General features: G+C 41.0%; 2 protein-coding genes across 6 annotated transcripts in view; one reads left to right on the top strand and one right to left on the bottom strand.

Moving 5' to 3' along the window:
• LOC112225057 (MDM2 binding protein) overlaps positions 1-7,523 on the top strand; it is a 61,873-nt gene extending 54,350 nt beyond the window's left edge. For 2 of the 3 annotated variants that reach the window (XM_042315715.1, XM_042315716.1), the window contains 4 exons: positions 1,738-2,014; positions 3,259-3,372; positions 6,391-6,456; positions 6,616-7,523. In XM_042315715.1, the coding sequence (XP_042171649.1) occupies positions 1,738-2,014; positions 3,259-3,372; positions 6,391-6,456; positions 6,616-6,651 (493 nt within the window). In that variant the 3' untranslated portion in view covers positions 6,652-7,523. Of the gene's footprint in view, positions 1-1,256; positions 2,015-3,258; positions 3,373-6,390; positions 6,457-6,615 lie in introns of those variants that run through there. The other variant, XM_042315717.1, reaches the window with a different exon arrangement.
• A 5,473-nt stretch (positions 7,524-12,996) lies between these two features.
• sntb1 (syntrophin, basic 1) overlaps positions 12,997-26,671 on the bottom strand; it is a 57,644-nt gene continuing 43,969 nt past the window's right edge. Inside the window, exons 6-7 of one of the 3 annotated variants that reach the window (XR_006082293.1) lie at positions 18,563-18,827; positions 12,997-13,779 (exon numbers count right to left, since the gene is read on the bottom strand). Coding sequence is in view for 2 of the 3 variants with exons in the window: in XM_042315724.1 (XP_042171658.1) it covers positions 13,687-13,779; positions 18,563-18,777 (308 nt within the window). In the remaining variant the exon portion in view is untranslated. The remainder of the gene's footprint in view (positions 13,780-18,562; positions 18,828-26,671) is intronic. The other 2 variants (XM_042315725.1, XM_042315724.1) reach the window with 2 other exon arrangements.

A 26,671-nucleotide genomic window follows, 5' to 3' on the forward strand; every position in this document is an offset into this window, starting at 1 on the left:
GTGACCAGTAGATATAAATGATGGTTTTATTACTCAGGTGATGTGACCAGTAGATATAAATGATGGTTTTATTACAGGTGATGTGACCAGTAGATATAAATGATGGTTGTATTACTCAGGTGATGTAACCAGTAGATATAAATGATGGTTTTATTACTCAGGTGATGTAACCAGTAGATATAAATGATGGTTTTATTCCTCAGGTGATGTGACCAGTAGATATACATGATGGTTTTATTACTCAGGTGATGTGACCAGTAGATATAAATGATGGTTTTATTCCTCAGGTGATGTGACCAGTAGATATAAATGATGGTTGTATTACTCAGGTGATGTGACCAGTAGATATAAATGATGGTTTTATTCCTCAGGTGATATAAATGATGGTTTTATTCCTCAGGTGATGTAACCAGTAGATATAAATGATGGTTTTATTACTCAGGTGATGTGACCAGTAGATATACATGATGGTTTTATTACTCAGGTGATATAAATTATGGTTTTATTACTCAGGTGATATAAATGATGGTTTTATTACTCAGGTGATGTAACCAGTAGATATACATGATGGTTTTATTACTCAGGTGATGTGACCAGTAGATATACATGATGGTTTTATTCCTCAGGTGATGTGACCAGTAGATATAAATGATGGTTTTATTACTCAGGTGATGTAACCAGTAGATATACATGATGGTTTTATTACTCAGGTGATATAAATGATGGTTTTATTACTCAGGTGATATAAATGATGGTTTTATTACTCAGGTGATGTGACCAGTAGATATAAATGATGGTTTTATTACTCAGGTGATGTAACCAGTAGATATAAATGATGGTTTTATTACTCAGGTGATGTAACCAGTAGATATAAATGATGGTGTTAGAACTAATAAAACACAGTGAATATCCACAGGGAATATCAAGCGATGTAACCTAGTAGGCTTAATGATGTAATATGACGTCAGCATGCAACAGGTTGATGCCTCTCTACATTACTTTCCAGATGGTTGTCTTCAGGAGCCCTCTTGGCTACTATATAATTGCATAGAGATGAAATATGTTGTCTGTTGCAATGGAATTGAACCTTAATTGATTATGGCAACCACTGAGGTCATTAGTAGAGTAGATTCAACAGATTTCTGGCAGAGATAGTGACACCACTTTGTCAAAAAAGTTTTCTGTGTGTGTGCGCGTGTCTGTGTGTGTTTAACTGTCTGTGTGTGTCTAACTGTCTGTGTGTCTGTGTTGTTCAGGCTGGCCAAGTCGGAGAGCAGTGAGTCCCTGGGCTCTGTGTGTGTCTAACTGTCTGTGTGTGTCTAACTGTCTGAGTGTCTGTGTTGTTCAGGCTGGCCAAGTCGGAGAACAAATAAGTCCCTGGGCTCTGTGTGTGTTTAACTGTCTGTGTGTGTCTAACTGTCTGTGTGTCTGTGTTGTTCAGGCTGGCCAAGTCAGAGAGCAGTGAGTCCCTGGGCTCTGTGTGTGTTTAACTGTCTGTGTGTCTGTGTTGTTCAGGCTGGCCAAGTCGGAGAGCAGTGAGTCCCTGGGCTCTGTGTGTGTTTAACTGTCTGTGTGTCTGTGTTGTTCAGGCTGGCCAAGTCGGAGAGCAGTGAGTCCCTGGGCTCTGTGTGTGTTTAACTGTCTGTGTGTCTGTGTTGTTCAGGCTGGCCAAGTCGGAGAGCAGTGAGTCCCTGGGCTCTGTGTGTGTTTAACTGTCTGTGTGTCTGTGTTGTTCAGGCTGGCCAAGTCGGAGAGCAGTGAGTCCCTGGGCTCTGTGTGCAGTGGCAGCAGTGGAACTGATACCCACCCAGCTGTGAGAGGCTTGAGACCGCAGAAAACCAGGTCTCAGTCCTCCTCCTCCTCAGTCTCAGCCCTAAGAATGGGCCCCCGCGTGCCAGAGAAGCACCACCCTGACCCCCAAAACAGCCACAGAGCCCCCCAGGCCCAGGGACACCGACAGGGACAGGCAGAGGACAAGGCCAGCAAGGAGTCTCGCTCCCAGAAACATGCCCGGGTAAGAGTTTATTGTATCTGTTGGGGAAATATTTCTGTGTTGTACAGCATGTAGATATTCACATAGAGTATTTATCTCTATAGACAGACACACAACATCTAGATACATAGTCTTCCATTAGGTTATGCTGTACTATATTGCCATATTGTAGCCCTCCACTAGTTAACTAGGACATGATGACGCTGCTGCAGATGTCTAACGACAGCGGTACATTCCTGTCTGTCCTACCATTATCCACAATGTTAAGATCTGTGAGGGGCCTCCTGAGTGGCGCAGCGGTCTAAGGCACATCGCAGTGTCACAGCCGGCCTTCACCCAGGAGACCCATGAGGCGGTCGCACAATTGGCCCAGCGTCGTCCGGGTTAGGGGGAGGTTTTGGCCGACTGCGATATCCTTGTCCCATCGCGCTCTAGCGACTCCTTGTGGCGGGCCGGGCGCCTGCAAGCTGGCATCCGGTCGCCAGTTGTACGGTGTTTCCTCTGACACATTGGTGCGTCTGGCTTCCGGGTTAAGTGGGCATTGTGTCAAGAAGCAGTGTGGCTTGGTTGGGTCGTGTTTCAGAGGACGCACGGCTCTCGGCCTTCGCCTCTCCTGAGTCCGTAGGGGAGTTGCAGCGACGAGACAACACTGTAACTACCAATTGGAGAGAAAATGGGGTAAAAGTACAAAAAATAAATACATTTTCAAAATATCCTTGAGATAAGTTTCAGTTTCAAGGAACAAGACGTTGAGCTGTACTGATTACTACGCAAACCCAAGCTTATCAACCACAACAAGAACAACGTGGCCCTGTGGAGAAAAATACAGGTTTATTTAGAGAAACACAGGTTTATTTAGAGAAACACAGGTTTATTTAGAGAAACACAGGTTTATTTAGAGAAACACAGGTTTATTTAGAGAAACACAGGTTTATTTAGAGAAACACAGGTTTATTTAGAGAAACACAGGTTTATTTGGGCAGGAATGGGCAACTAGAGAAACCCCCCTTAGCCTTTTCTAGGCCCGGGGGGGGGTGCTAAAACGTTTTGCTTCAAGGTGGGGGTATAGATGTGGGTACACAGACCCGCGAGCCACTGCAGCCCCCCATGATAAATTCAAATTTTGGTAGCTCTCACCCCCATCAAAGTTGCCCATCCCTGAAGTAGAGAAATGTCAGTGATTCCCATTGACACACACATTTTTTATTTATTTAACAGGCAAGTCAGAACAGCATGCAGAGTATTTTCTGGTGTTTCTGTTCCAGATGCTAGAAGAGGTTGTGGCGAAGACGCTGAAGCATCATGGGATCACCAGAGAACACAAGAATCTTGCCGCCTGCAGTCAAAGACTGTTTGAAATCTCCAAATTCTATCTGAAGGTTCCTCTCCTTTTTTTCCTCCATTCTTTGAATTTGACATTTAGCACCAACCGTGAGTTAACGTGAAAACTTCAACTAGAAGTCCCTTGGCCCCTCTTTGAAAAAGTTTTTAATGACAGAATGACAACTAAGACCGTAAGACAGATTGTTAGACGGATTGTCTTGTATTGCCTTGTCCTGAGCTTTTAATTTGCCCTGTTCAACTATGTTAAATAACATAGATAAGCTGACTGTCTGACCTGACTATAGCAGCTGACTGTTACAGTATCACCCCAGAGACTATAGAGAGATAAGCTGACTGTCTGACCTGACTATAGCAGCTGACTGTTACAGTATCACCCCAGAGACTATAGAGAGATAAGCTGACTGTCTGACCTGACTATAGCAGCTGACTGTTACATCATCACCCCAGAGACTATAGAGAGATAAGCTGACTGTCTGACCTGACTATAGCAGCTGACTGTTACAGTATCACCCCAGAGACTATAGAGAGATAAGCTGACTGTCTGACCTGACTATAGCAGCTGACTGTTACAGTATCACCCCAGAGACTATAGAGAGATAAGCTGACTGTCTGACCTGACTATAGCAGCTGACTGTTACAGTATCACCCCAGAGACTATAGAGAGATAAGCTGACTGTCTGACCTGACTATAGCAGCTGACTGTTACAGTATCACCCCAGAGACTATAGAGAGATAAGCTGACTGTTACATCATCACCCCAGAGACTATAGAGAGATAAGCTGACTGTTACATCATCACCCCAGAGACTATAGAGAGATAAGCTGACTGTCTGACCTGACTATAGCAGCTGACTGTTACAGTATGACCCCAGAGACTATAGAGAGATAAGCTGACTGTCTGACCTGACTATAGCAGCTGACTGTTACAGTATCACCCCAGAGACTATAGAGAGATAAGCTGACTGTCTGACCTGACTATAGCAGCTGACTGTTACAGTATCACCCCAGAGACTAGAGAGATAAGCTGACTGTCTGACCTGACTATAGCAGCTGACTGTTACATCATCACCCCAGAGACTATAGAGAGATAAGCTGACTGTCTGACCTGACTATAGCAGCTGACTGTTACAGTATCACCCCAGAGACTATAGAGAGATAAGCTGACTGTCTGACCTGACTATAGCAGCTGACTGTTACATCATCACCCCAGAGACTATAGAGAGATAAGCTGACTGTCTGACCTGACTATAGCAGCTGACTGTTACAGTATCACCCCAGAGACTATAGAGAGATAAGCTGACTGTCTGACCTGACTATAGCAGCTGACTGTTACATCATCACCCCAGAGACTATAGAGAGATAAGCTGACTGTCTGACCTGACTATAGCAGCTGACTGTTACAGTATCACCCCAGAGACTATAGAGAGATAAGCTGACTGTCTGACCTGACTATAGCAGCTGACTGTTACATCATCACCCCAGAGACTATAGAGAGATAAGCTGACTGTCTGACCTGACTATAGCAGCTGACTGTTACAGTATGACCCCAGAGACTATAGAGAGATAAGCTGACTGTTACATCATCACCCCAGAGACTATAGAGAGATAAACTGACTGTTACATCATCACCCCAGAGACTATAGAGAGATAAGCTGACTGTTACATCATCACCCCAGAGACTATAGAGAGATAAGCTGACTGTCTGACCTGACTAGACTATAGCAGCTGACTGTTACATCATCACCCCAGAGACTATAGAGAGATAAGCCGGCTGTCTGACCTGACTATAGCAGCTGACTGTTACATCATCACCCCAGAGACTATAGAGAGATAAGCTGGCTGTCTGACCTGACTATAGCAGCTGACTGTTACATCATCACCCAGAGACTATAGAGAGAGACGCTGACCGTTACATCATCACCCAGAGACTATAGAGAGAGAAACTGACTGTTATATCATCACCCCAGAGACTATAGAGAGAGAAACTGACTGTTACATCATCACCCCAGAGACTATAGAGAGAGAAACTGACTGTTACATCATCACCCCAGAGACTATAGAGAGATAAACTGACTGTTACATCATCACCCCAGAGACTATAGAGAGATAAACTGACTGTTACATCATCACCCCAGAGACTATAGAGAGATAAGCTGACCGTTACATCATTACCCCAGAGACTATAGAGAGATAAACTGACTGTTACATCATCACCCCAGAGACTAGAGAGATAAACTGTCTGTCTGACCTGACTATAGCAGCTGACTGTTACATCATCACCCCAGAGACTATAGAGAGATAAGCTGACCGTTACATCATCACCCCAGAGACTATAGAGAGATAAACTGACTGTTACATCATCACCCCAGAGACTATAGAGAGATAAGCTGTCTGTCTGACCTGACTATAGCAGCTGACTGTTACATCATCACCCCAGAGACTATAGAGAGATAAGCTGACTGTTACATCATCACCCCAGAGACTATAGAGAGATAAGCTGACTGTTACATCATCACCCCAGAGACTATAGAGAGATAAGCTGACTGTTACATCATCACCCCAGAGACTATAGAGAGATAAGCTGACTGTTACATCATCACCCCAGAGACTATAAGCTGTCTGTCTGACCTGACTATAGCAGCTGACTGTTCCATCATCACCCCAGAGACTATAGAGAGATAAGCTGTCTGTCTGACCTGACTATAGCAGCTGACTGTTCCATCATCACCCCAGAGACTATAGAGAGATAAGCTGTCTGTCTGACCTGACTATAGCAGCTGACTGTTACATCATCACCCCAGAGACTATAGAGAGATAAGCTGACTGTTACATCATCACCCCAGAGACTATAGAGAGATAAGCTGACTGTTACATCATCACCCCAGAGACTATAGAGAGATAAGCTGACTGTTACATCATCACCCCAGAGACTATAGAGAGATAAGCTGACTGTTACATCATCACCCCAGAGACTATAGAGAGATAAGCTGACTGTTACATCATCACCCCAGAGACTATAAGCTGGCATCACAATATATTCCTTTTCTCCAAAAGGATCTGAAGACGTCCAGGGGCCTTCATGAGGAAATGATGAAAGCAGCCAGCAGCAATGCCAAGCAGGTAACCTGTCAACCATTTATTACATATTTTACCTTCCCCTTACAAAGGTGAACTTTGAACCATGTTCTTCAGAAGTCGAGGGGTGTTCAGGTAGAAATTGTTCATAAAGAGTTTGTAAATTGTAAACACACCCATGTGTTTTTATTGGTTGTATTGCAGGTCATCGACTGGGTTACGGAGCGGGCCTCTAAGTGACGAGGGAAGTTAAACGATCACTAGTGGTTTTAGACTGGTTTCATAGTCACGGCAAACCGCAACCATCAGTGGAATGTAGTTTCACCGCAGGAAACATCAGTACAGTCTGTCAGGATGTGAACGTGTGATTAGCATGTTTGTTTATGTCTTAAGAACCTCAGTGACTGTCAGTTGCCAGGCAACCATTCATTGTAATGTCATTGTTTGTTTATGTCTTAAGAACTTCAGTGACTGTCAGTTGCCAGGCAACCATTCATTGTAATTACATTGTTTGTTTGTGTCTTAAGAACTTCAGTGACTGTCCTGGCAACCATTCATTGTAATTACATTGTTTGTTTGTGTCTTAAGAACTTCAGTGACTGTCAGTTGCCAGGCAACCATTCATTGTAATTACAATGTTTGTTTATGTCTTAAGAACTTCAGTGACTGTCAGTTGCCAGGCAACCATTCATTGTAATTACATTGTTTGTTTGTGTCTTAAGAACTTCAGTGACTGTCAGTTGCCAGGCAGCCATTCATTGTAATTACATTGTTTGTTTGTGTCTTAAGAACCTCAGTGACTGTCAGTTGCCAGGCAGCCATTCATTGTAATTACATTGTTTGTTTATGTCTTAAGAACTTCAGTGACTGTCAGTTGCCAGGCAGCCATTCATTGTAATGTCATTGTTTGTTTTAATGAGTTCTCTCTTATGTTGTTTTAATAGGAAATTCCACAAACTGGGAGGTTTGTCTTTTAGATGTGTTTACATGGTTTATTTAACATGTGTGTATGTCTCTGTTTGTTGTAAAGCATTGGTAGAATTGTAGATATCACTATTTCTTTTAGTTGTGCCATCAATTTGATGAAATCTAATAAAATGTGTTTTGTGATCTTTGTGCGTACTACGACTGTTCTGTGCAGTACAACACTGTCAGACTAACGTTACGTCACTAGAAACTGTCTCGGTTCACAGTAGGAACAAATGCAAAGCCAACAGAGAATGTCACTTTCTCTCACACATATGAACAAAACAATGCTTTCTCTATACCCCCCTCAGCCCTCACTACTCTATACCCCCCTCAGTCCTCACTACTCTATACCCCCCTCAGTCCTCACTACTCTATACCCCCTCAGTCCTCACTACTCTATACCCCCTCAGTCCTCACTATTCTATACCCCCTCAGTCCTCACTACTCTATACCCCCTCAGTCCTCACTACTCTATACCCCCTCAGTCCTCACTACTCTATACCCCCTCAGTCCTCACTACTCTATACCCCCTCAGTCCTCACTACTCTATACCCCCTCAGTCCTCACTCCTCTATACCCCCCTCAGTCCTCACTACTCTATACCCCCCAGTCCTCACTACTCTATACCCCCTCAGTCCTCACTAGTCTACCCCCTCAGTCCTCACTACTCTATACCCCCCCCCTCAGTCCTCACTACTCTATACCCCCCCCTCAGTCCTCACTACACTATACCCCCCCCTCAGTCCTCACTACTCTATACCCCTCCAGTCCTCAGTATTCTATACTCCCCCTCAGTCCTCGCTAGTTTACCCCCCAGTCCTCACTAGTCTACCCCCTCAATCCTCACTAGTCTATACCCCCTCAGTCCTCATGACTCTTTACCCCCTCAGTCCTCACTATTCTATACCCCCTCAGTCCTCACTACTCTATACCTATACCCCCCTTAGTCCTCACTACTATATACCCCCTCAGTCCTAACTACTATATACCACCCTCAGTCCTCACTACTCTATACCACCCACCCTTAGTCCTCACTACTATATACCCCTCCCCCTCAGTCCTCACTACTCTATACCACCCCCTTAGTCCTCACTACTCTATACCACCACCCTCAGTCCTCACTACTATATACCCCCCTCAGTCCTCACTACTCTATACCACCCCCCTTAGTCCTCACTACTCTGTACCACCCCCTTAGTCCTCACTATTCTATACCACCCCCTTAGTCCTCACTACTCTATACCCCCATAGTCCTCACTATTCTATACCACCCCCTTAGTCCTCACTACTATATACCCCCTCAGTCCTCACTATTCTATACCCCCTTAGTCCTCACTACTCTATACCACCCCCTCAGTCCTCACTACTCTATACCACCCCCTCAGTCCTCACTACTCTATACCACCCCCTCAGTCCTCACTACTCTATACCACCCACCCTTAGTCCTCACTATTCTATACCCCCTCAGTCCTCACTACTCTATACCACCCCCTTAGTCCTCACTACTATATACCCCCTCAGTCCTAACTACTATATACCACCCTCAGTCCTCACTACTCTATACCACCCACCCTTAGTCCTCACTACAATATACCCCCCTCAGTCCTCACTACTCTATACCACCCCCTTAGTCCTCACTACTCTATACCACCCCTCAGTCCTCACTACTATATACCACCCCCTCAGTCCTCACTACTCTATACCACCCACCCTTAGTCCTCACTACTATATACCCCCCTCAGTCCTCACTAATCTATACCACCCCCTTAGTCCTCACTATTCTATACCACCCCCTTAGTCCTCACTACTATATACCACCCCCTTAGTCCTCACTACTATATACCACCCCCTCTCAGTCCTCACTACTCTATACCACCCCCCCTCAGTCCTCACTACTCTATTCCACCCACCCTCAGTCCTCACTACTCTATACCACCCACCCTTAGTCCTCACTACTATATACCATCCTCGGTCCTCAGTACTCTATACCCCTCTAAGTCCTCTCCCCTGGCCAAGAGCATGAAAGGGGTGATGGGAATGAACTGGGGGTCGAGACGCTCCTCTCTACCCTGGCCAAGAGCATGAAAGGGATGATGGGAATGAACTGGGGGTCGAGACGCTCCTCTCTACCCTGGCCAAGAGCATGAAAGGGATGATGGGAATGAACTGGGGGTCGAGCCTCTCTGGTTAGCAACCTTGGGACCTGATACATTCTGAGGGGGCTTTGTTTTCTCCTCTGGCCTGGGTGCCAGTCTGTTCCTGCTCTACTGCCAAACAACAGACAGGCATCCAGGCTAACAATGCTCCCCTATAGGTGCTCCACACACCCCACTGTGTTTGGTCTCATGATTCATCCCACCACAGGCCACCCAATTAGACTAAGGTAAGGGTTGGACTTAAACAACTATTTTGGGATAACTACCAAGCATTCTATTTTTAATGTTATAAATATAGCATCTTCAATATTTAGCATCTTCAATATTTAGCTTATTATCCTTATTGTAAAAGAGAACCTGTTCTCAATGACTTAAGGCAAAACAAACTATATAAGTAAATATTAGTACAGAATTACTGAGTTCGAGGTCGAGGTCTGTCCTCATTAGTGATATTCAAAATGTGCTCCTTCTGTTAAATCATACTTAACAGAATCAGGACCAACCTCCCTCAGTCATGATAGAGGAGAGTTGGAGTTATTCAATTAATTAGTGGACGTGAAATCAGATCAGTGATTTGGACTCCTGTAATAAAACAAGCAAGGAGAGTGAGCTTGTCCTAACCTTAACCCTAAACCCTTAAACTTAACATAGCATTTGAACAAATTCAGGACATAAAACAAGTCCTGACTTTTCTAAGTTGTTCTTGTTTTCCTATCTTATCAGGACATTGTGGTGACTTGTCAGGACAGTGTGGTCCTGATAAGGTAGAAAAAAAAAATGTACACACCCATTTTGTCCTTCTAGCCTCGTGGGGACCTACAATTGATTTCCATTCAAAATCCTAATTCCCCCTAATTCTAAACCTAACCATAATTCTAAATCTAACCCTAATTCTAAACCAAACCCTAATTCTAAACCTAACCCTAATTCTAAACCTAACCCTAATTCTAAACCTAACCCCTACATTTAGAATAACCTTTGTCCTCATGCGGATGTGGGAAATGTCCTCATGAGGGACAATTTTCCTTGTTTTACTATCCTTGTGGGGACCTAAAATCACCAAAAGTGCTCAGAAGAATTCCCCCCCCCCCACACACACACTTGCTTACACACACACACCGTACTCCTAGAAACGGGCAGGCTGCTGGGACACGGAGACCTCAGGACACGACAAATGCCACACTACTTGCTGATTTAATTTGGAAAGTCCCCAGCAGTTCTCTGATTTCTATAAGTTGACATTCAGAAAGTCTATCAATGCCCTTTGTGTTAGATTAGATTGGCTGAATGATGGCTTCAAGCTGTGGACAGTGGCTCTGAACAGCTCTGACGCTGAACAACAGGTTGTGTGTGAGTGGCTTGGATGCCTGCTCCTTACTCAGTGGCATATAAACCCCAATCAGGTGTGTTGTGCTTCTTTGGTGAATTCTCTGCTGAGCTATTCTATTCTAGTCTCTTATATTATAGTGTATTATACTATAGTCATATATTATAGTCTATTCTATTCTAGTCTCTTATATTATAGTGTATTATATTATAGTCATATATTATAGTCTATTCTACTCTATTATATTATAGTCATATTATATTATAGTATTCTACTCTATTATATTAAAGTCATATTGTAATATAGTCTTTTAGTCTACTCTACTCTATCATATTATAGTCATATTATATTAGGCTTCTAGTCTATTATATTATAGTCATATTATAATATAGTCTTCTAGTCTATTCTACTCTATTATAGTCATTATATTAGTCTTCTAGTCTATTCTACTCTATTATATTATAGTCATATTATATTATAGTCTTCTGGTCTATTCTACTCTATTATAGTCATATTATATTAGTCTTCTATTCTACTCTATTATATTATAGTCTTCTAGTCTATTATATTATAGTCATATTATAATATAGTCTTATAGTCTATTATATTATAGTCTTCTATTCTACTCTATTATATTAGTCTTCTAGTCTATTATATTATAGTCATATTATAATATAGTCTTATAGTCTATTCTACTCTATTATAGTCATTATATTATAGTCTTCTAGTCTATTCTACTCTATTATATTATAGTCATATTATATTATAGTCTTCTATTCTACTCTATTATATTATAGTCTTCTAGTCTATGATATTATAGTCTTCTATTCTACTCTATTATATTATAGTCATATTATAATATAGTCTTCTATTCTACTCTATTATATTGCAGTCATATTATATTATAGTCTTCTATTCTACTCTATTATATTAGTCTTCTATTCTATTATATTATAGTCTTCTAGTCTATTATAGTATAGTCTTCTATTCTACTCTATTATATTAGTCTTCTATTCTATTATATTATAGTCTTCTAGTCTATTATATTATAGTCATTAAAATATAGTCTTCTATTCTACTCTATTATATTATAGTCTTCTAGTCTATTATATTATAGTCATTATAATATAGTCTTCTATTCTACTCTATTATATTATAGTCTTCTAGTCTATTATATTATAGTCATTATAATATAGTCTTCTATTCTACTCTATTATATTATAATCTTCTAGTCTATTATATTATAGTCATTATAATATAGTCTTCTATTCTACTCTATTATATTATAGTCATTATAATATAGTCTTCTATTCTATTATATTATAGTCTTCTACTCTATTATATTATAGTCATTATAATATAGTCTTCTATTCTACTCTATTATATTATAGTCTTCTAGTCTATTATATTATAGTCATTAAAATATAGTCTTCTATTCTACTCTATTATATTATAGTCTTCTAGTCTATTATATTATAGTCATTATAATATAGTCTTCTATTCTACTCTATTATATTATAGTCTTCTAGTCTATTATATTATAGTCATATTATAATATAGTCTTATAGTCTATTATATTATAGTCTTCTATTCTACTCTATTATATTATAGTCTTCTAGTCTATTATATTTGAGTCTATTATGTTCTAGTCTATTCTTGTCTATTCTACTCTATTATATTTTAGTAGATTCTACTCTATTATATTTTAGTCTATTCTACTCTTATTATATTCTAGTCTTTTCTTGTCTATTCTACTCTATTATATTTTAGTAGATTCTACTCTATTATATTCTAGTCTATTCTACTCTATTATATTCTAGTCTATTATATTTTAGCCTATTATGTTCTAGTCTATTCTACTCTATTATAGTCTTCTATTTTAGTCTACTCTATTCTATTGTATGGATTGGGCCATCCCAAGTTGCAGTGTGTTGAAGTGTTTTGACATTTTAATTGTCATATTGCATTCATTCGATGCACCCCATTCCTCCACAAGTCAAGACATTGTTTGGACAGAGACTTGAACACATTTCAGAGTGCGTGTTTTGTGGGCCGTTGGTTTGATTGGTTCCTGTTGAGGAAATACAGTGAACACCAGTTAGACCACAAGATCAGCATGAAATACAAAGGCAATCCAGAAATATGTCATTTATGTGCATCATTAACAGAGTTCAAATAAAACTACACCTTGAATTATAATAGCTGCCAAAGGCGTAGGACAATTTACATTTTCAAGCAGCCTTTACAATCTTTTTCACCGTAACTTTTTCATTTAAGTTAACAGTAATCGCTGAATTATTTGCAGACAGAGATTGCCGAATAAACAATTAGAGTAGGATGGATGGATGCTAGATAGATAATATTTCCAGTATGTTTTTAGTACCAAAACAATAGATTATTGTTCTTGTACAGCTTAACGACGATTTGAACAAAACAATTTCTTCTGTTGTAACTGATCTCTCACTATGATGTCATCGGTAATGCCTGTGTTCTGTGTTTCTATAAATACACAAAACAACTTCTGTTGTAACTAATCTCTCACTATGATGTCATCGGTAATGCATGTGTTTCTATAAATACACAAAACAACTCATTCAAGTTTTTTGAAACATGATCCATTCATTTTTAGCTGTTTGTGTGGATTTTGAATCAGGGTAGATCCTGTGTCTAGTTCACTGCACATCACAGTCCTTGTTCTTGTAGCTCAGTTATCAGCCATGTCTTCCTCTGTTCTGTACACTCCACTGTGGAACTCCGGGACACTCCACTCTAGAAATCTGGAACAGTTCAGTCCTTGTGGTCCGTTGGTGGTAAACAGAACCTTTATGCTACCAGGCCGAGTCTGGCGATCTTTGCCGAGAGGAATGAGTGGAGGATGAAGACGATAGGCTTCGGGCACGAGTGGAGGTCCAGCTGCTGAACATAGAACAGGAGAGAAGTTAGATGTTAGATGTTACATTCTAGTTCTGATGGTGAGTTCTATTATATTACAGTTCCATGATATCTAATAGTGAGTTCATTTAGTTCTAATGGTGAGTTCTATTATATTACAGTTCCATGAGATCTAATGGTGAGTTCCATTAGTTATATTATATTACAGTTCCATGAGATCTAATGGTGAGTTCCATTAGTTATATTATATTACAGTTCCATGAGATCTAATGGTGAGTTCTATTATATTACAGTTCCATGAGATCTAATGGTGAGTTCTATTATATTACAGTTCCATGAGATCTAATGGTGAGTTCCATTAGTTCTATTATATTACAGTTCCATGAGATCTAATGGTGAGTTCTATTATATTACAGTTCCATGAGATCTAATGGTGAGTTTCATTAGTTCTATTATATTACAGTTCCATGAGATCTAATGGTGAGTTTCATTAGTTCTATTATATTACAGTTCCATGAGATCTAATGGTGAGTTTCATTAGTTCTATTATATTACAGTTCCATGAGATCTAATGGTGAGTTCTATTATATTACAGTTCCATTAGTTCTAATGGTGAGTTCCATTATATTACAGTTCCATTAGTTCTAATGGTGAGTTCTATTATATTACAGTTCCATTAGTTCTAATGGTGAGTTCTATTATATTACAGTTCCATGAGATCTAATGGTGAGTTCCATTAGTTATATTATATTACAGTTCCATTAGTTCTAATGGTGAGTTTCATTAGTTCTATTATATTACAGTTCCATGAGATCTAATGGTGAGTTCTATTATATTACAGTTCCATGAGATCTAATGGTGAGTTCCATTAGTTCTATTATATTACAGTTCCATGAGATCTAATGGTGAGTTCTATTATATTACAGTTCCATGAGATCTAATGGTGAGTTCTATTAGTTCTAATGGTGAGTTATATTATATTACAGTTCCATGAGATCTAATGGTGAGTTCTATTATATTACAGTTCCATGAGATCTAATGGTGAGTTTCATTAGTTCTATTATATTACAGTTCCATGAGATCTAATGGTGAGTTTCATTAGTTCTATTATATTACAGTTCCATGAGTTCTAATGGTGAGTTCTATTATATTACAGTTCCATGAGATCTAATGGTGAGTTCTATTATATTACAGTTCCATTAGTTCTAATGGTGAGTTCTATTATATTACAGTTCCATGAGATCTAATGGTGAGTTCCATTAGTTATATTATATTACAGTTCCATTAGTTCTAATGGTGAGTTCTATTATATTACAGTTCCATGATATCTAATGGTGAGTTCCATTAGTTATATTATATTACAGTTCCATTAGTTCTAATGGTGAGTTTCATTAGTTCTATTATATTACAGTTCCATGAGATCTAATGGTGAGTTCTATTATATTACAGTTCCATGAGATCTAATGGTGAGTTTCATTAGTTCTATTATATTACAGTTCCATGAGATCTAATGGTGAGTTCTATTATATTACAGTTCCATTAGTTCTAATGGTGAGTTTCCATTATATTACAGTTCCATTAGTTCTAATGGTGAGTTCTATTATATTACAGTTCCATTAGTTCTAATGGTGAGTTCTATTATATTACAGTTCCATGAGATCTAATGGTGAGTTCCATTAGTTATATTATATTACAGTTCCATTAGTTCTAATGGTGAGTTTCATTAGTTCTATTATATTACAGTTCCATGAGATCTAATGGTGAGTTCTATTATATTACAGTTCCATGAGATCTAATGGTGAGTTCCATTAGTTCTATTATATTACAGTTCCATGAGATCTAATGGTGAGTTCTATTATATTACAGTTCCATGAGATCTAATGGTGAGTTCTATTAGTTCTAATGGTGAGTTATATTATATTACAGTTCCATGAGATCTAATGGTGAGTTCTATTATATTACAGTTCCATGAGATCTAATGGTGAGTTTCATTAGTTCTATTATATTACAGTTCCATGAGATCTAATGGTGAGTTTCATTAGTTCTATTATATTACAGTTCCATTAGTTCTAATGGTGAGTTCTATTATATTACAGTTCCATGAGATCTAATGGTGAGTTCTATTATATTACAGTTCCATTAGTTCTAATGGTGAGTTCTATTATATTACAGTTCCATGAGATCTAATGGTGAGTTCCATTAGTTATATTATATTACAGTTCCATTAGTTCTAATGGTGAGTTCCATTATATTACAGTTCCATGATATCTAATGGTGAGTTCCATTAGTTATATTATATTACAGTTCCATTAGTTCTAATGGTGAGTTTCATTAGTTCTATTATATTACAGTTCCATGAGATCTAATGGTGAGTTCTATTATATTACAGTTCCATGAGATCTAATGGTGAGTTCCATTAGTTCTATTATATTACAGTTCCATGAGATCTAATGGTGAGTTCTATTATATTACAGTTCCATGAGATCTAATGGTGAGTTCTATTATATTACAGTTCCATGAGATCTAATGGTGAGTTTCATTAGTTCTATTATATTACAGTTCCATGAGATCTAATGGTGAGTTTCATTAGTTCTATTATATTACAGTTCCATTAGTTCTAATGGTGAGTTCTATTATATTACAGTTCCATGAGATCTAATGGTGAGTTCCATTAGTTATATTATATTACAGTTCCATTAGTTCTAATGGTGAGTTCCATTATATTACAGTTCCATGATATCTAATGGTGAGTTCCATTAGTTATATTATATTACAGTTCCATTAGTTCTAATGGTGAGTTTCATTAGTTCTATTATATTACAGTTCCATGAGATCTAATGGTGAGTTCTATTATATTACAGTTCCATGAGATCTAATGGTGAGTTCCATTAGTTCTATTATATTACAGTTCCATGAGATCTAATGGTGAGTTCTATTATATTACAGTTCCATGAGATCTAATGGTGAGTTCCATTAGTTCTATTATATTACAGTTCCATGAGATCTAATGGTGAGTTCCATTAGTTGTATTATATTACAGTTCCATTAGTTCTAATGGTGAGTTCTATTATATTACAGTTCCATTAGTTCTAATGGTGAGTTCTATTATATTACAGTTCCATGAGATCTAATGGTGAGTTCTATTATATTACAGTTCCATGAGATCTAATGGTGAGTTCCATTAGTTCTATTATATTACAGTTCCATTAGTTCTAATGGTGAGTTCCATTATATTACAGTTCCATGATATCTAATGGTGAGTTCCATTAGTTCTATTATATTACAGTTCCATTAGTTCTAATGGTGAGTTTCATTAGTTCTATTATATTACAGTTCCATGAGATCTAATGGTGAGTTCTATTATATTACAGTTCCATGAGATCTAATGGTGAGTTCCATTAGTTCTATTATATTACAGTTCCATGAGATCTAATGGTGAGTTCTATTATATTACAGTTCCATGAGATCTAATGGTGAGTTCCATTAGTTCTATTATATTACAGTTCCATTAGTTCTAATGGTGAGTTCTATTATATTACAGTTCCATGAGATCTAATGGTGAGTTCTATTATATTACAGTTCCATGAGATCTAATGGTGAGTTCCATTAGTTCTATTATATTACAGTTCCATGAGATCTAATGGTGAGTTCTATTATATTACAGTTCTATGATATCTAATGGTGAGTTCCATTAGTTCTATTATATTACAGTTCCATGAGATCTAATGGTGAGTTCTATTATATTACAGTTCCATGAGATCTAATGGTGAGTTCTATTATATTACAGTTCCATGAGATCTAATGGTGAGTTTCATTAGTTCTATTATATTACAGTTCCATGAGATCTAATGGTGAGTTCTATTATATTACAGTTCCATGAGATCTAATGGTGAGTTCCATTAGTTCTATTATATTACAGTTCCATGAGATCTAATGGTGAGTTCTATTATATTACAGTTCCATGAGATCTAATGGTGAGTTCTATTATATTACAGTTCCATGAGATCTAATGGTGAGTTCTATTATATTACAGTTCCATGAGATCTAATGGTGAGTTCTATTATATTACAGTTCCATGAGATCTAATGGTGAGTTCCATTAGTTCTATTATATTACAGTTCCATTAGTTCTAATGGTGAGTTCTATTATATTACAGTTCCATGAGATCTAATGGTGAGTTCTATTATATTACAGTTCCATTAGTTCTAATGGTGAGTTCCATTAGTTATATTATATTACAGTTCCATGAGATCTAATGGTGAGTTCTATTATATTACAGTTCCATTAGATCTAATGGTGAGTTCCATTAGTTCTATTATATTACAGTTCCATGAGATCTAATTGTGAATCCCATTAGTTATTTTCTATTACAGTTGTAGTGTTCTGAGAGTAGAACACATCTAAACAGAGTTATTTTCATAAACAGCAGAGGGACTTGCAGGACAGTGTTTCAGTATGCCCATGTATGACTCATTTCCTGTTTAACGTATAGGGGATTCTGTGGAAACTTTTCCATCTTTACTTGTTTGTGTTCATTTAACCGTGGCTAAGTAGAGCAGAAGAGAAACTGCAATGAAATATGAGTCAACTGGGTGTTTTCATCCTCCATGAAATACGGTCTCATGTACAGTCATCAACTAACAGAGATGGTTGTTAAGAGTGATCCTGTCCCTAGTAGAAACAATGGTCCTGATAGGTGAATGATAACCAGGTTAATGTAGGGGAAAGGTCACATGGTGGATCTACTGTAATGTGGAGTATCAAGAGGAGGATGCCTTGCTTCTTGTTTTTTTTAAAACACACTTACAATTTCACCCTCTTTTCCACTGAAATCCAGGAAGAGCAACCTGACCCCGTCGTCGGAGGACATCTTGAGGCGTTCGAAGGGGTAGCAGAGGAGAGGTTTGGCTTGGTTCTGGTTCCCCTGGTCCACCTGGTCCTCCCCCTTCTGCTCAGCCAGGACAGAGAAGCCCTGCTCGTAGTGGATCACCAGCCTGCACTCCTGGCCCTTGTACACACAGCCTGGAACAGGACAATAGAATGGGGTAACTCCTGGCCCTTGTACACACAGCCTGGAACAGGACAATAGAATGGGGTAACTCCTGGCCCTTGAACACACAGCCTGGAACAGGACAATAGAATGGGGTAACTCCTGGCCCTTGTACATACAGCCTGGAACAGGACAATAGAATGAGTAACTCCTGGCCCTTGTACATACAGCCTGGAACAGGACAATAGAATGGGGTAACTCCTGGCCCTTGAACACACAGCCTGGAACAGGACAATAGAATGGGGTAACTCCTGGCCCTTGTACATACAGCCTGGAACAGGACAATAGAATGGGGTAACTCCTGGCCCTTGTACATACAGCCTGGAACAGGACAATAGAATGGGGTAACTCCTGGCCCTTGTACATACAGCCTGGAACAGGACAATAGAATGGGTAACTCCTGGCCCTTGTAAATACAGCCTGGAACAGGACAATAGAATGGGGTAACTCCTGGCCCTTGTACATACAGCCTGGAACAGGACAATAGAATGAGTGACTCCTGGCCCTTGTACATACAGCCTGGAACAGGACAATAGAATGGGGTAACTCCTGGCCCTTGTAAATACAGCCTGGAACAGGACAATAGAATGGGGTAACTCCTGGCCCTTGTACATACAGCCTGGAACAGGACAATAGAATGGGGTAACTCCTGGCCCTTGTAAATACAGCCTGGAACAGGACAATAGAATGGGGTAACTCCTGGCCCTTGTAAATACAGCCTGGAACAGGACAATAGAATGGGGTAACTCCTGGCCCTTGTAAATACAGCCTGGAACAGGACAATAGAATGGGGTAACTCCTGGCCCTTGTACATACAGCCTGGAACAAGACAACATACTGCTGGATGAATAAAGTTCCACTAATCTTTCAGTATTTTTTAAACTGTACAGACATCCCAAATCAAAGGGGGAGCTAGAGAACAGCTAGTAACAGTAGGAAGGGAGGACGCAGGATTCGAACCACTGTCTCCGGGCTTGCAATATACAGTATGTTCTTGTGCTGGGAGTGTTGCTACTAGACCACAACAAGCTATGTACTGCTAGGTCATTCCTGAACCTTGTACATCCAGCCTGTAACAGGACAACAGCTGGGTGAAAACAAGGCCCTGTCCTGGCTGTATATTAGGACAACTGCTGCTTGGTGCTAGTGGGTGGGAAATTAGTTCTGGAGCAGATGTCAGCCATTTTAAATCCAGATAAGGGATTTGGCTTGTAATCGTACTTAGACAATAAACAGACAACGGCTGTATTTCACATTTGTTGTTTTTCTAACCAATCCCTTTTAAAACGACCATTTATGTCCCTGCCTTGCCTGTTTTATTTTACTAGGCAAGTCCGTTAAGAACAAATTCTTATTTTCAATGAACAGTGGGTTAACTAGGAACAGTGGGTTAACTAGGAACAGTGGGTTAACTAGGAACAGTGGGTTAACTAGGAACAGTGGGTTAACTAGGAACAGTGGGTTAACTAGGAACAGTGGGTTAACTAGGAACAGTGGGTTAACTGTCTTGTTCCGGGGCAGAAAGACAGATTTTTACTTTGTCTGCTCGGGGATTCAATCTTGCAACCTTTCGGTTACTAGTCCAATGCTCTAACCAGTAGGCTACCTGCCTCTCTAACCACTAGGCTACCTGCCGCCCCTACACTCTAACCACTAGGCTACCTGCCGCCCCTACACTCTAACCACTAGGCTACCTGCCGCCCCTACACTCTAACCACTAGGCTACCTGCCCCTGCCTATAGATGTTTTTTAATATATAATGTTGTACTCTTTGAACGTCTGATTCCTTGTCTGTCCCATATACAATACACTGATCTGTGTGTCAGATATATCGATTCCCATGCTGTCAATCCCAGCCCTCGCCATTGCTCCATGCTCGTCAGACAGGATCTCCTGTGCTGAGAGCAGGATGGACCAGCTCTATTGTATCAATGTCAACAAGCTACTTCTGAAACCACTTTACATGTGTTCCAGTAAAGCTCTGCCAATCCCACTAAGGCTTGTGTGGCTCTCTGTGAAGAGGTAACAGCCTTTTGTAAAGACTCAAGCTAAGATGGAACACTTTACTGATCAACACACACTGTTGCTTGGAAAGACAGTTTCACAAAGGACTTATCTTCTTTAGAGGGTAGTCCGAAAGGTATTGTTGTGTTAAAGGCATTGTCCGTATCATATCGTCCTCATATTGCTGTCACAACAACATTCTCTTAATACTGACTTAGAATTTACCTGTGGGAAGAAGTTGTACGGAAAGGTCAGAGGTCAAACTAACATGTACCCAACACTCTCAGGTGTTTGTGTTTTTTTTGTTCCACAATAAGGAAATACTACTCCCTACCTGAATGCTTGACCTGTGTGACTCCCACCACTTTCCCACCAACAGGGAAACACACACACAAAGATGCTTTCAGTCAGACACAAAGACCCTCCTTTCAGAGTGGCAAAACACAGAAACCTCCCCAAGGAAAGCAAGGTGGATCCAGTTTGGTTACTATAACTACCAGAATCCTTAAAAGGTCATTTACTGACTTTTGAGTGATTTCTAGCCCTGTAGGGTCTGTGAGTCCTAGTTTATCCCCAAGCTCTAACCATATAGGGTCTAGGAGTAGTTTATCCCCAAGCTCTAACCATATAGGGTCTAGGAGTAGTTTATCCCCAAGCTCTAACCCTGTAGGGTCTAGGAATAGTTTATCCCCAAGCTCTAACCATATAGGGTCTAGGAGTAGTTTATCCCCAAGCTCTAACCCTGTAGGGTCTAGGAATAGTTTATCCCCAAGCTCTAACCCTGTAGGGTCTGTGAGTCCTAGTTTATCCCCAAGCTCTAACCCTGTATGGTCTAGGAGTAGTTTATCCCCAAGCTCTAACCATATAGGGTCTAGGAGTAGTTTATCCCCAAGCTCTAACCCTGTAGGGTCTGTGAGTCCTAGTTTATCCCCAAGCTCTAACCCTGTAGGGTCTAGGAGTAGTTTATCCCCAAGCTCTAACCATATAGGGTCTAGGAGTAGTTTATCCCCAAGCTCTAACCCTGTAGGGTCTGGGAGTAGTTTATCCCCAAGCTCTAACCCTGTATAGTCTAGGAGTAGTTTATCCCCAAGCTCTAACCATATAGGGTCTAGGAGTAGTTTATCCCCAAGCTCTAACACTGTAGGGTCTGGGAGTAGTTTATCCCCAAGCTCTAACCCTGTAGGGTCTAGGAGTAGTTTATCCCCAAGCTCTCTAACCCTGTAGGGTCTGGGAGTAGTTTATCCCCAAACTCTAACCCTGTAGGGTCTGGGAGTAGTTTATCCCCAAGCTCTAACCCTGTATGGTCTAGTAGTTTATCCCCAAGCACTAACCTAGGGTCTAGGAGTAGTTTATCCCTGGGAGAGCTCTAACCCTGTAGGGTCTGGGAGTAGTTTATCCCCAAGCTCTAACCCTGTAGGGTCTAGGAGTAGTTTATCCCCAAGCTCTCTAACCCTGTAGGGTCTGGGAGTAGTTTATCCCCAAACTCTAACCCTGTAGGGTCTGGGAGTAGTTTATCCCCAAGCTCTAACCCTGTATGGTCTAGGAGTAGTTTATCCCCAAGCACTAACCATATAGGGTCTAGGAGTAGTTTATCCCCAAGCTCTAACCCTGTAGGGTCTGGGAGTAGTTTATCCCCAAGCTCTAACCCTGTATGGTCTAGGAGTAGTTTATCCCCAAGCTCTAACCCTGTATGGTCTAGGAGTAGTTTATCCCCAAGCTCTAACCCTGTAGGGTCTGGGAGTAGTTTATCCCCAAGCTCTAACCCTGTATGGTCTAGGAGTAGTTTATCCCCAAGCACTAACCATATAGAGTCTAGGAGTAGTTTATCCCCAAGCTCTAACCCTGTAGGGTCTGTGAGTCCTAGTTTATCCCCAAGCTCTAACCCTGTAGGGTCTGGGAGTAGTTTATCCCCAAGCTCTAACCCTGTAGGGTCTGGGAGTAGTTTATCCCCAAGCTCTAACCCTGTATGGTCTAGGAGTAGTTTATCCCCAAGCACTAACCATATAGGGTCTAGGAGTAGTTTATCCTCAAGCTCTAACCCTGTAGGGTCTGGGAGTAGTTTATCCCCAAGCACTAACCATATAGGGTCTAGGAGTAGTTTATCCCCAAGCTCTAACCCTGTAGGGTCTGGGAGTAGTTTATCCCCAAGCACTAACCCTGTAGGGTCTAGGAGTAGTTTATCTAACCCTGTAGGGTCAAGCTCTAACCATATAGGGTCTAGGAGTAGTTTATCCTCAAGCTCTAACCCTGTAGGGTCTGGGAGTAGTTTATCCCCAAGCACTAACCATATAGGGTCTAGGAGTAGTTTATCCCCAAGCTCTAACCCTGTAGGGTCTGGGAGTAGTTTATCCCCAAGCCAATGTCTATGTTAGATTTCTTTCCCACACGTGACATACAGTATGATATTCAGTATAGGTTCCTCCTTGATAGAGAGCCCTTCTCCTGCTTGTGTGCTTTAGATACTTAAGTTACAATATTAAGCAAACACAACTGTGATGACATCATAAACCCCTATAGTCAACAGTCTACCAAGGAAACACAACTGTGATGACATCATAAACCCCTATAGTTAGTCTATCAACAATACCTCTGTATTACAGACCACTGGTCACAACAGGAACCTGCCAGTGGATAAATACATGCCCTTAACAATAGATGAGAGATAATAAATCGTGAATACATTACAAACAGTCCCTGGGCAATATCTGATTCTGACCATCGTTTTATTTTGAGCCAGTTGAATAATGGTCAAGTTGGCCTCAAACGTGAAAACCCAAATCACTCAAGATGCGTCCTAAATGGCACCATATGTAGTGCACTGCATTCGGGAATAGGGTGCCGTTTGGGACGCAGTCGCCGTAATAATCATCAATGGAAATGTAACTCCTCAGCCAAAAGGGGCCTTTTTCCTCTAAAACCACACAATATGGCGCTAGGCCCAGACCCCGACGTAGAGTTCAGCTATTCTTAGGACAAATATTGTAATACTAATATTAACAACGTTCTCACTGTAAATAAAAGATTTAGCCAAATGTCCGTCTTCAAAGAGACAAAAACAGTCAACCACACGCTCCAGAGGACCATAGAGGACCATAGAGGACCATAGAGGACCATAGGGGTCCATAGAGGACCACAGAGGACCACAGAGGACCATAGAGAACCATGGAGGACCATAGAGGACCATAGAGGACCATAGGGGTCCATAGAGGTCCATAGAGGTCCATAGAGGACCATAGAGGACCATAGAGGACTATAGAGGACCATAGAGGTCCATAGAAGACCACAGAGGTCCATAGAGGTCCATAGAGTACCACAGAGGTCCATAGAGGACCATAGAGAACCATAGAGGACCATAGCATGCCTCTTTCCCAGATTCACAGACACTGTCCAGACAAAGTTTATTAGTTTCCTATTCTATACCCTGTCCAGACATATTGTATTAGTTTCAAATCAAATTTTATTTGTCACATACACATGGTTAGCAGATGTTAATGCAAGTGTAGCGAAATGCTTGTGCTTCTTGTTCCGAAAGTGCAGTAATATCTAACAAGTAATCTAACAATTCCCCAACAACTACCTAATACACACAAATCTAAAGGGGTGAATGAGAATATGTACATGTAAGTATACGAATGAGCGATGGCCGAGGGGCATAGGCAATAGATGGTATAAAATACAGTATATACATGTGATATGAGTAATGCAAGATATGTAAACATTATTAAAGTACCATTATTTAGAGTGGCATTGTATAAAGTGACAAGTGATCCATTTACTAAAGTGGCCAGTGATTGGGTCTCAATGTAGGCAGCAGCCTCTCTGTGCTAGTGATGGCTGTTTAACAGTCTGATGGCCTTGAGATAGAAGCTGTTTTTCAGTCTCTCGGTCCCAGCTTTGACGCACCTGTACTGACCTCGCCTTCTGGATGGTAGTGGTGTGAACAGGCAGTGGCTCGGGTGGTTGATGTCCTCAATGATCTTTTTGGCCTTCCTGTGACATTGGGTGCTGTAGGTGTCATGGAGGGCAGATAGTTTGCCCCCGGTGATGCGTTGTGCAGACTGCACAACCCTCTGGAGAGCCTTGCGGTTGAGGCAGGTGCAGTTGCCGTACCAGGCTTTGATGCAGCCCGACAGGATGCTCTCGATTGTGCATCTGTAAAAGCTTGTCAGGGTTTTGGGTGACAAGCCAAATTTCTTCAGCCTCCTGAGATTGAAGAGGGACTGTTGCGCCTTCTTAACCACACTGTCTGTGTGGGTGGACCAATTCAGTTTGTCTGTGATGTGTACACCAAGGAACTTAAAACCTTCCACCTTCTCCACTGCGGTCTCGTCGATGTGGATAGGGCGGTGCTCCCTCTGCTGTTTCCTGAAGTCCACGATCATCTCCTTTGTTTTGTTGACATTGAGTGAGAGGTTTTTTTCCTGACACCACACTCAGAGGGCCCTCACCTCCACCCTGTAGGCTGTCTCGTCATTGTTGGTAATCAAGCCCACTAATGTTGTGTTGTCTGTAAACTTGATGATTGAGTTGGAGGCATGCATGGCCACCCAGTCGTGGGTGAACAGGGAGTACAAGAGGGGGCTGAGCATGCACCCTTGTGAGGCCCCAATGTTGAGGGTCAGGGAAGTAGAGATGTTGTTTCCTACCTTCACCACCTGGGGGCGGCCTGTCAGAAAGTCCAGGATCTAATTGCACACGGTTGGGTTGAGACCCTGGGCCTCTAGCTTGATGATGAGCTTGGAGGGTACTATGGGGTTGAATGCTGAGCTGTAGTCAATGAACAGCATTCTTACATAGGTATTCCTCTTGTCCAGATGGGATAGGGCAGTGTGCAGTGGGATGGCGATTGCGTCGTCTGTGGACCTGTTGGGGAGGTAAGCAAACTGAAGTGGGTCTAGGATGGCCGGTAAGGTGATATGATCCTTGACTAGTCTCTCAAAGCACTTCATGATGACAGAAGTGAGTGCTACGGGGTGGTAGTCATTTAATTCAGTTATCTTTTCCTTCTTGGGTACAGGAACAATGGCAGCCATCTTGAAGCATGTGGGAACAACAGGCTGGGATAAGGAGCGATTGAATATGTCCGTAAACACACCAGCCAGCTGGTCTGCGTATGCTCTGAGGACGTGGCTGGGGATGCCGTCTAGGCCAGCAGCCTTGCAAGGGTTAACATGTTTAAACGTTTTACTCACGTCAGCCACGGCGAAGGAGGGGGGCAGTCCTTGTTAGTGGGCCGCGGCGGTGGCACTGTATTATCCTCAAAGCAAAGGTGTTTAGTTTGTCTGGAAGCATGACGTCAGTGTCCGTGACGTGGTTGGTTTTCTGTTTGTAGTCCGTGATTTCCTGTAGACCCTGCCACATATGTCTGAGCCGTTGAATTGCAACTCCACCTTGTCCCTGTACTGGCAATTCGCTTGTTTGATTGCCTTGCAGAGGGAATAGCTACACTGTTTATATTCAGACATATTCCCAGAACTCTTTCCATGGTTAAATGCGGTGGATCGCGCTTTCAGTTTTGCACGAATGTTGCCATCCATCCATGGTTTCTGGTTAGGGGAGGTTTTAACAGTCACAGTGGGTACATCTCCAATGCACTTCTTTATAAACACAATCACAGAATCAGCGTATAGGTCGATGTTGTTCTCTGAGGCTGACAGGAACATTTTCCAGTCCGCGTGATCAAAACAATCTTGAAGCGTGGCTTCCGATTGGTCGGGCCAGCGTTGAATGGTTCTCGTTACTGGTACATCCTGTTTGAGTTTCTGCCTATAAGACGGTAGGAGCAAGATGGCGTTGTGGTCGGATTTGCCGAAGGGAGGGCGGGGGAGGTCTTTTTATGCATCACGGAAGTTTGAGTAGCAG

Source organism: Oncorhynchus tshawytscha, unplaced genomic scaffold (assembly GCF_018296145.1).
Source record: "Oncorhynchus tshawytscha isolate Ot180627B unplaced genomic scaffold, Otsh_v2.0 Un_contig_2444_pilon_pilon, whole genome shotgun sequence".
NCBI lineage: Eukaryota > Metazoa > Chordata > Actinopteri > Salmoniformes > Salmonidae > Oncorhynchus > Oncorhynchus tshawytscha.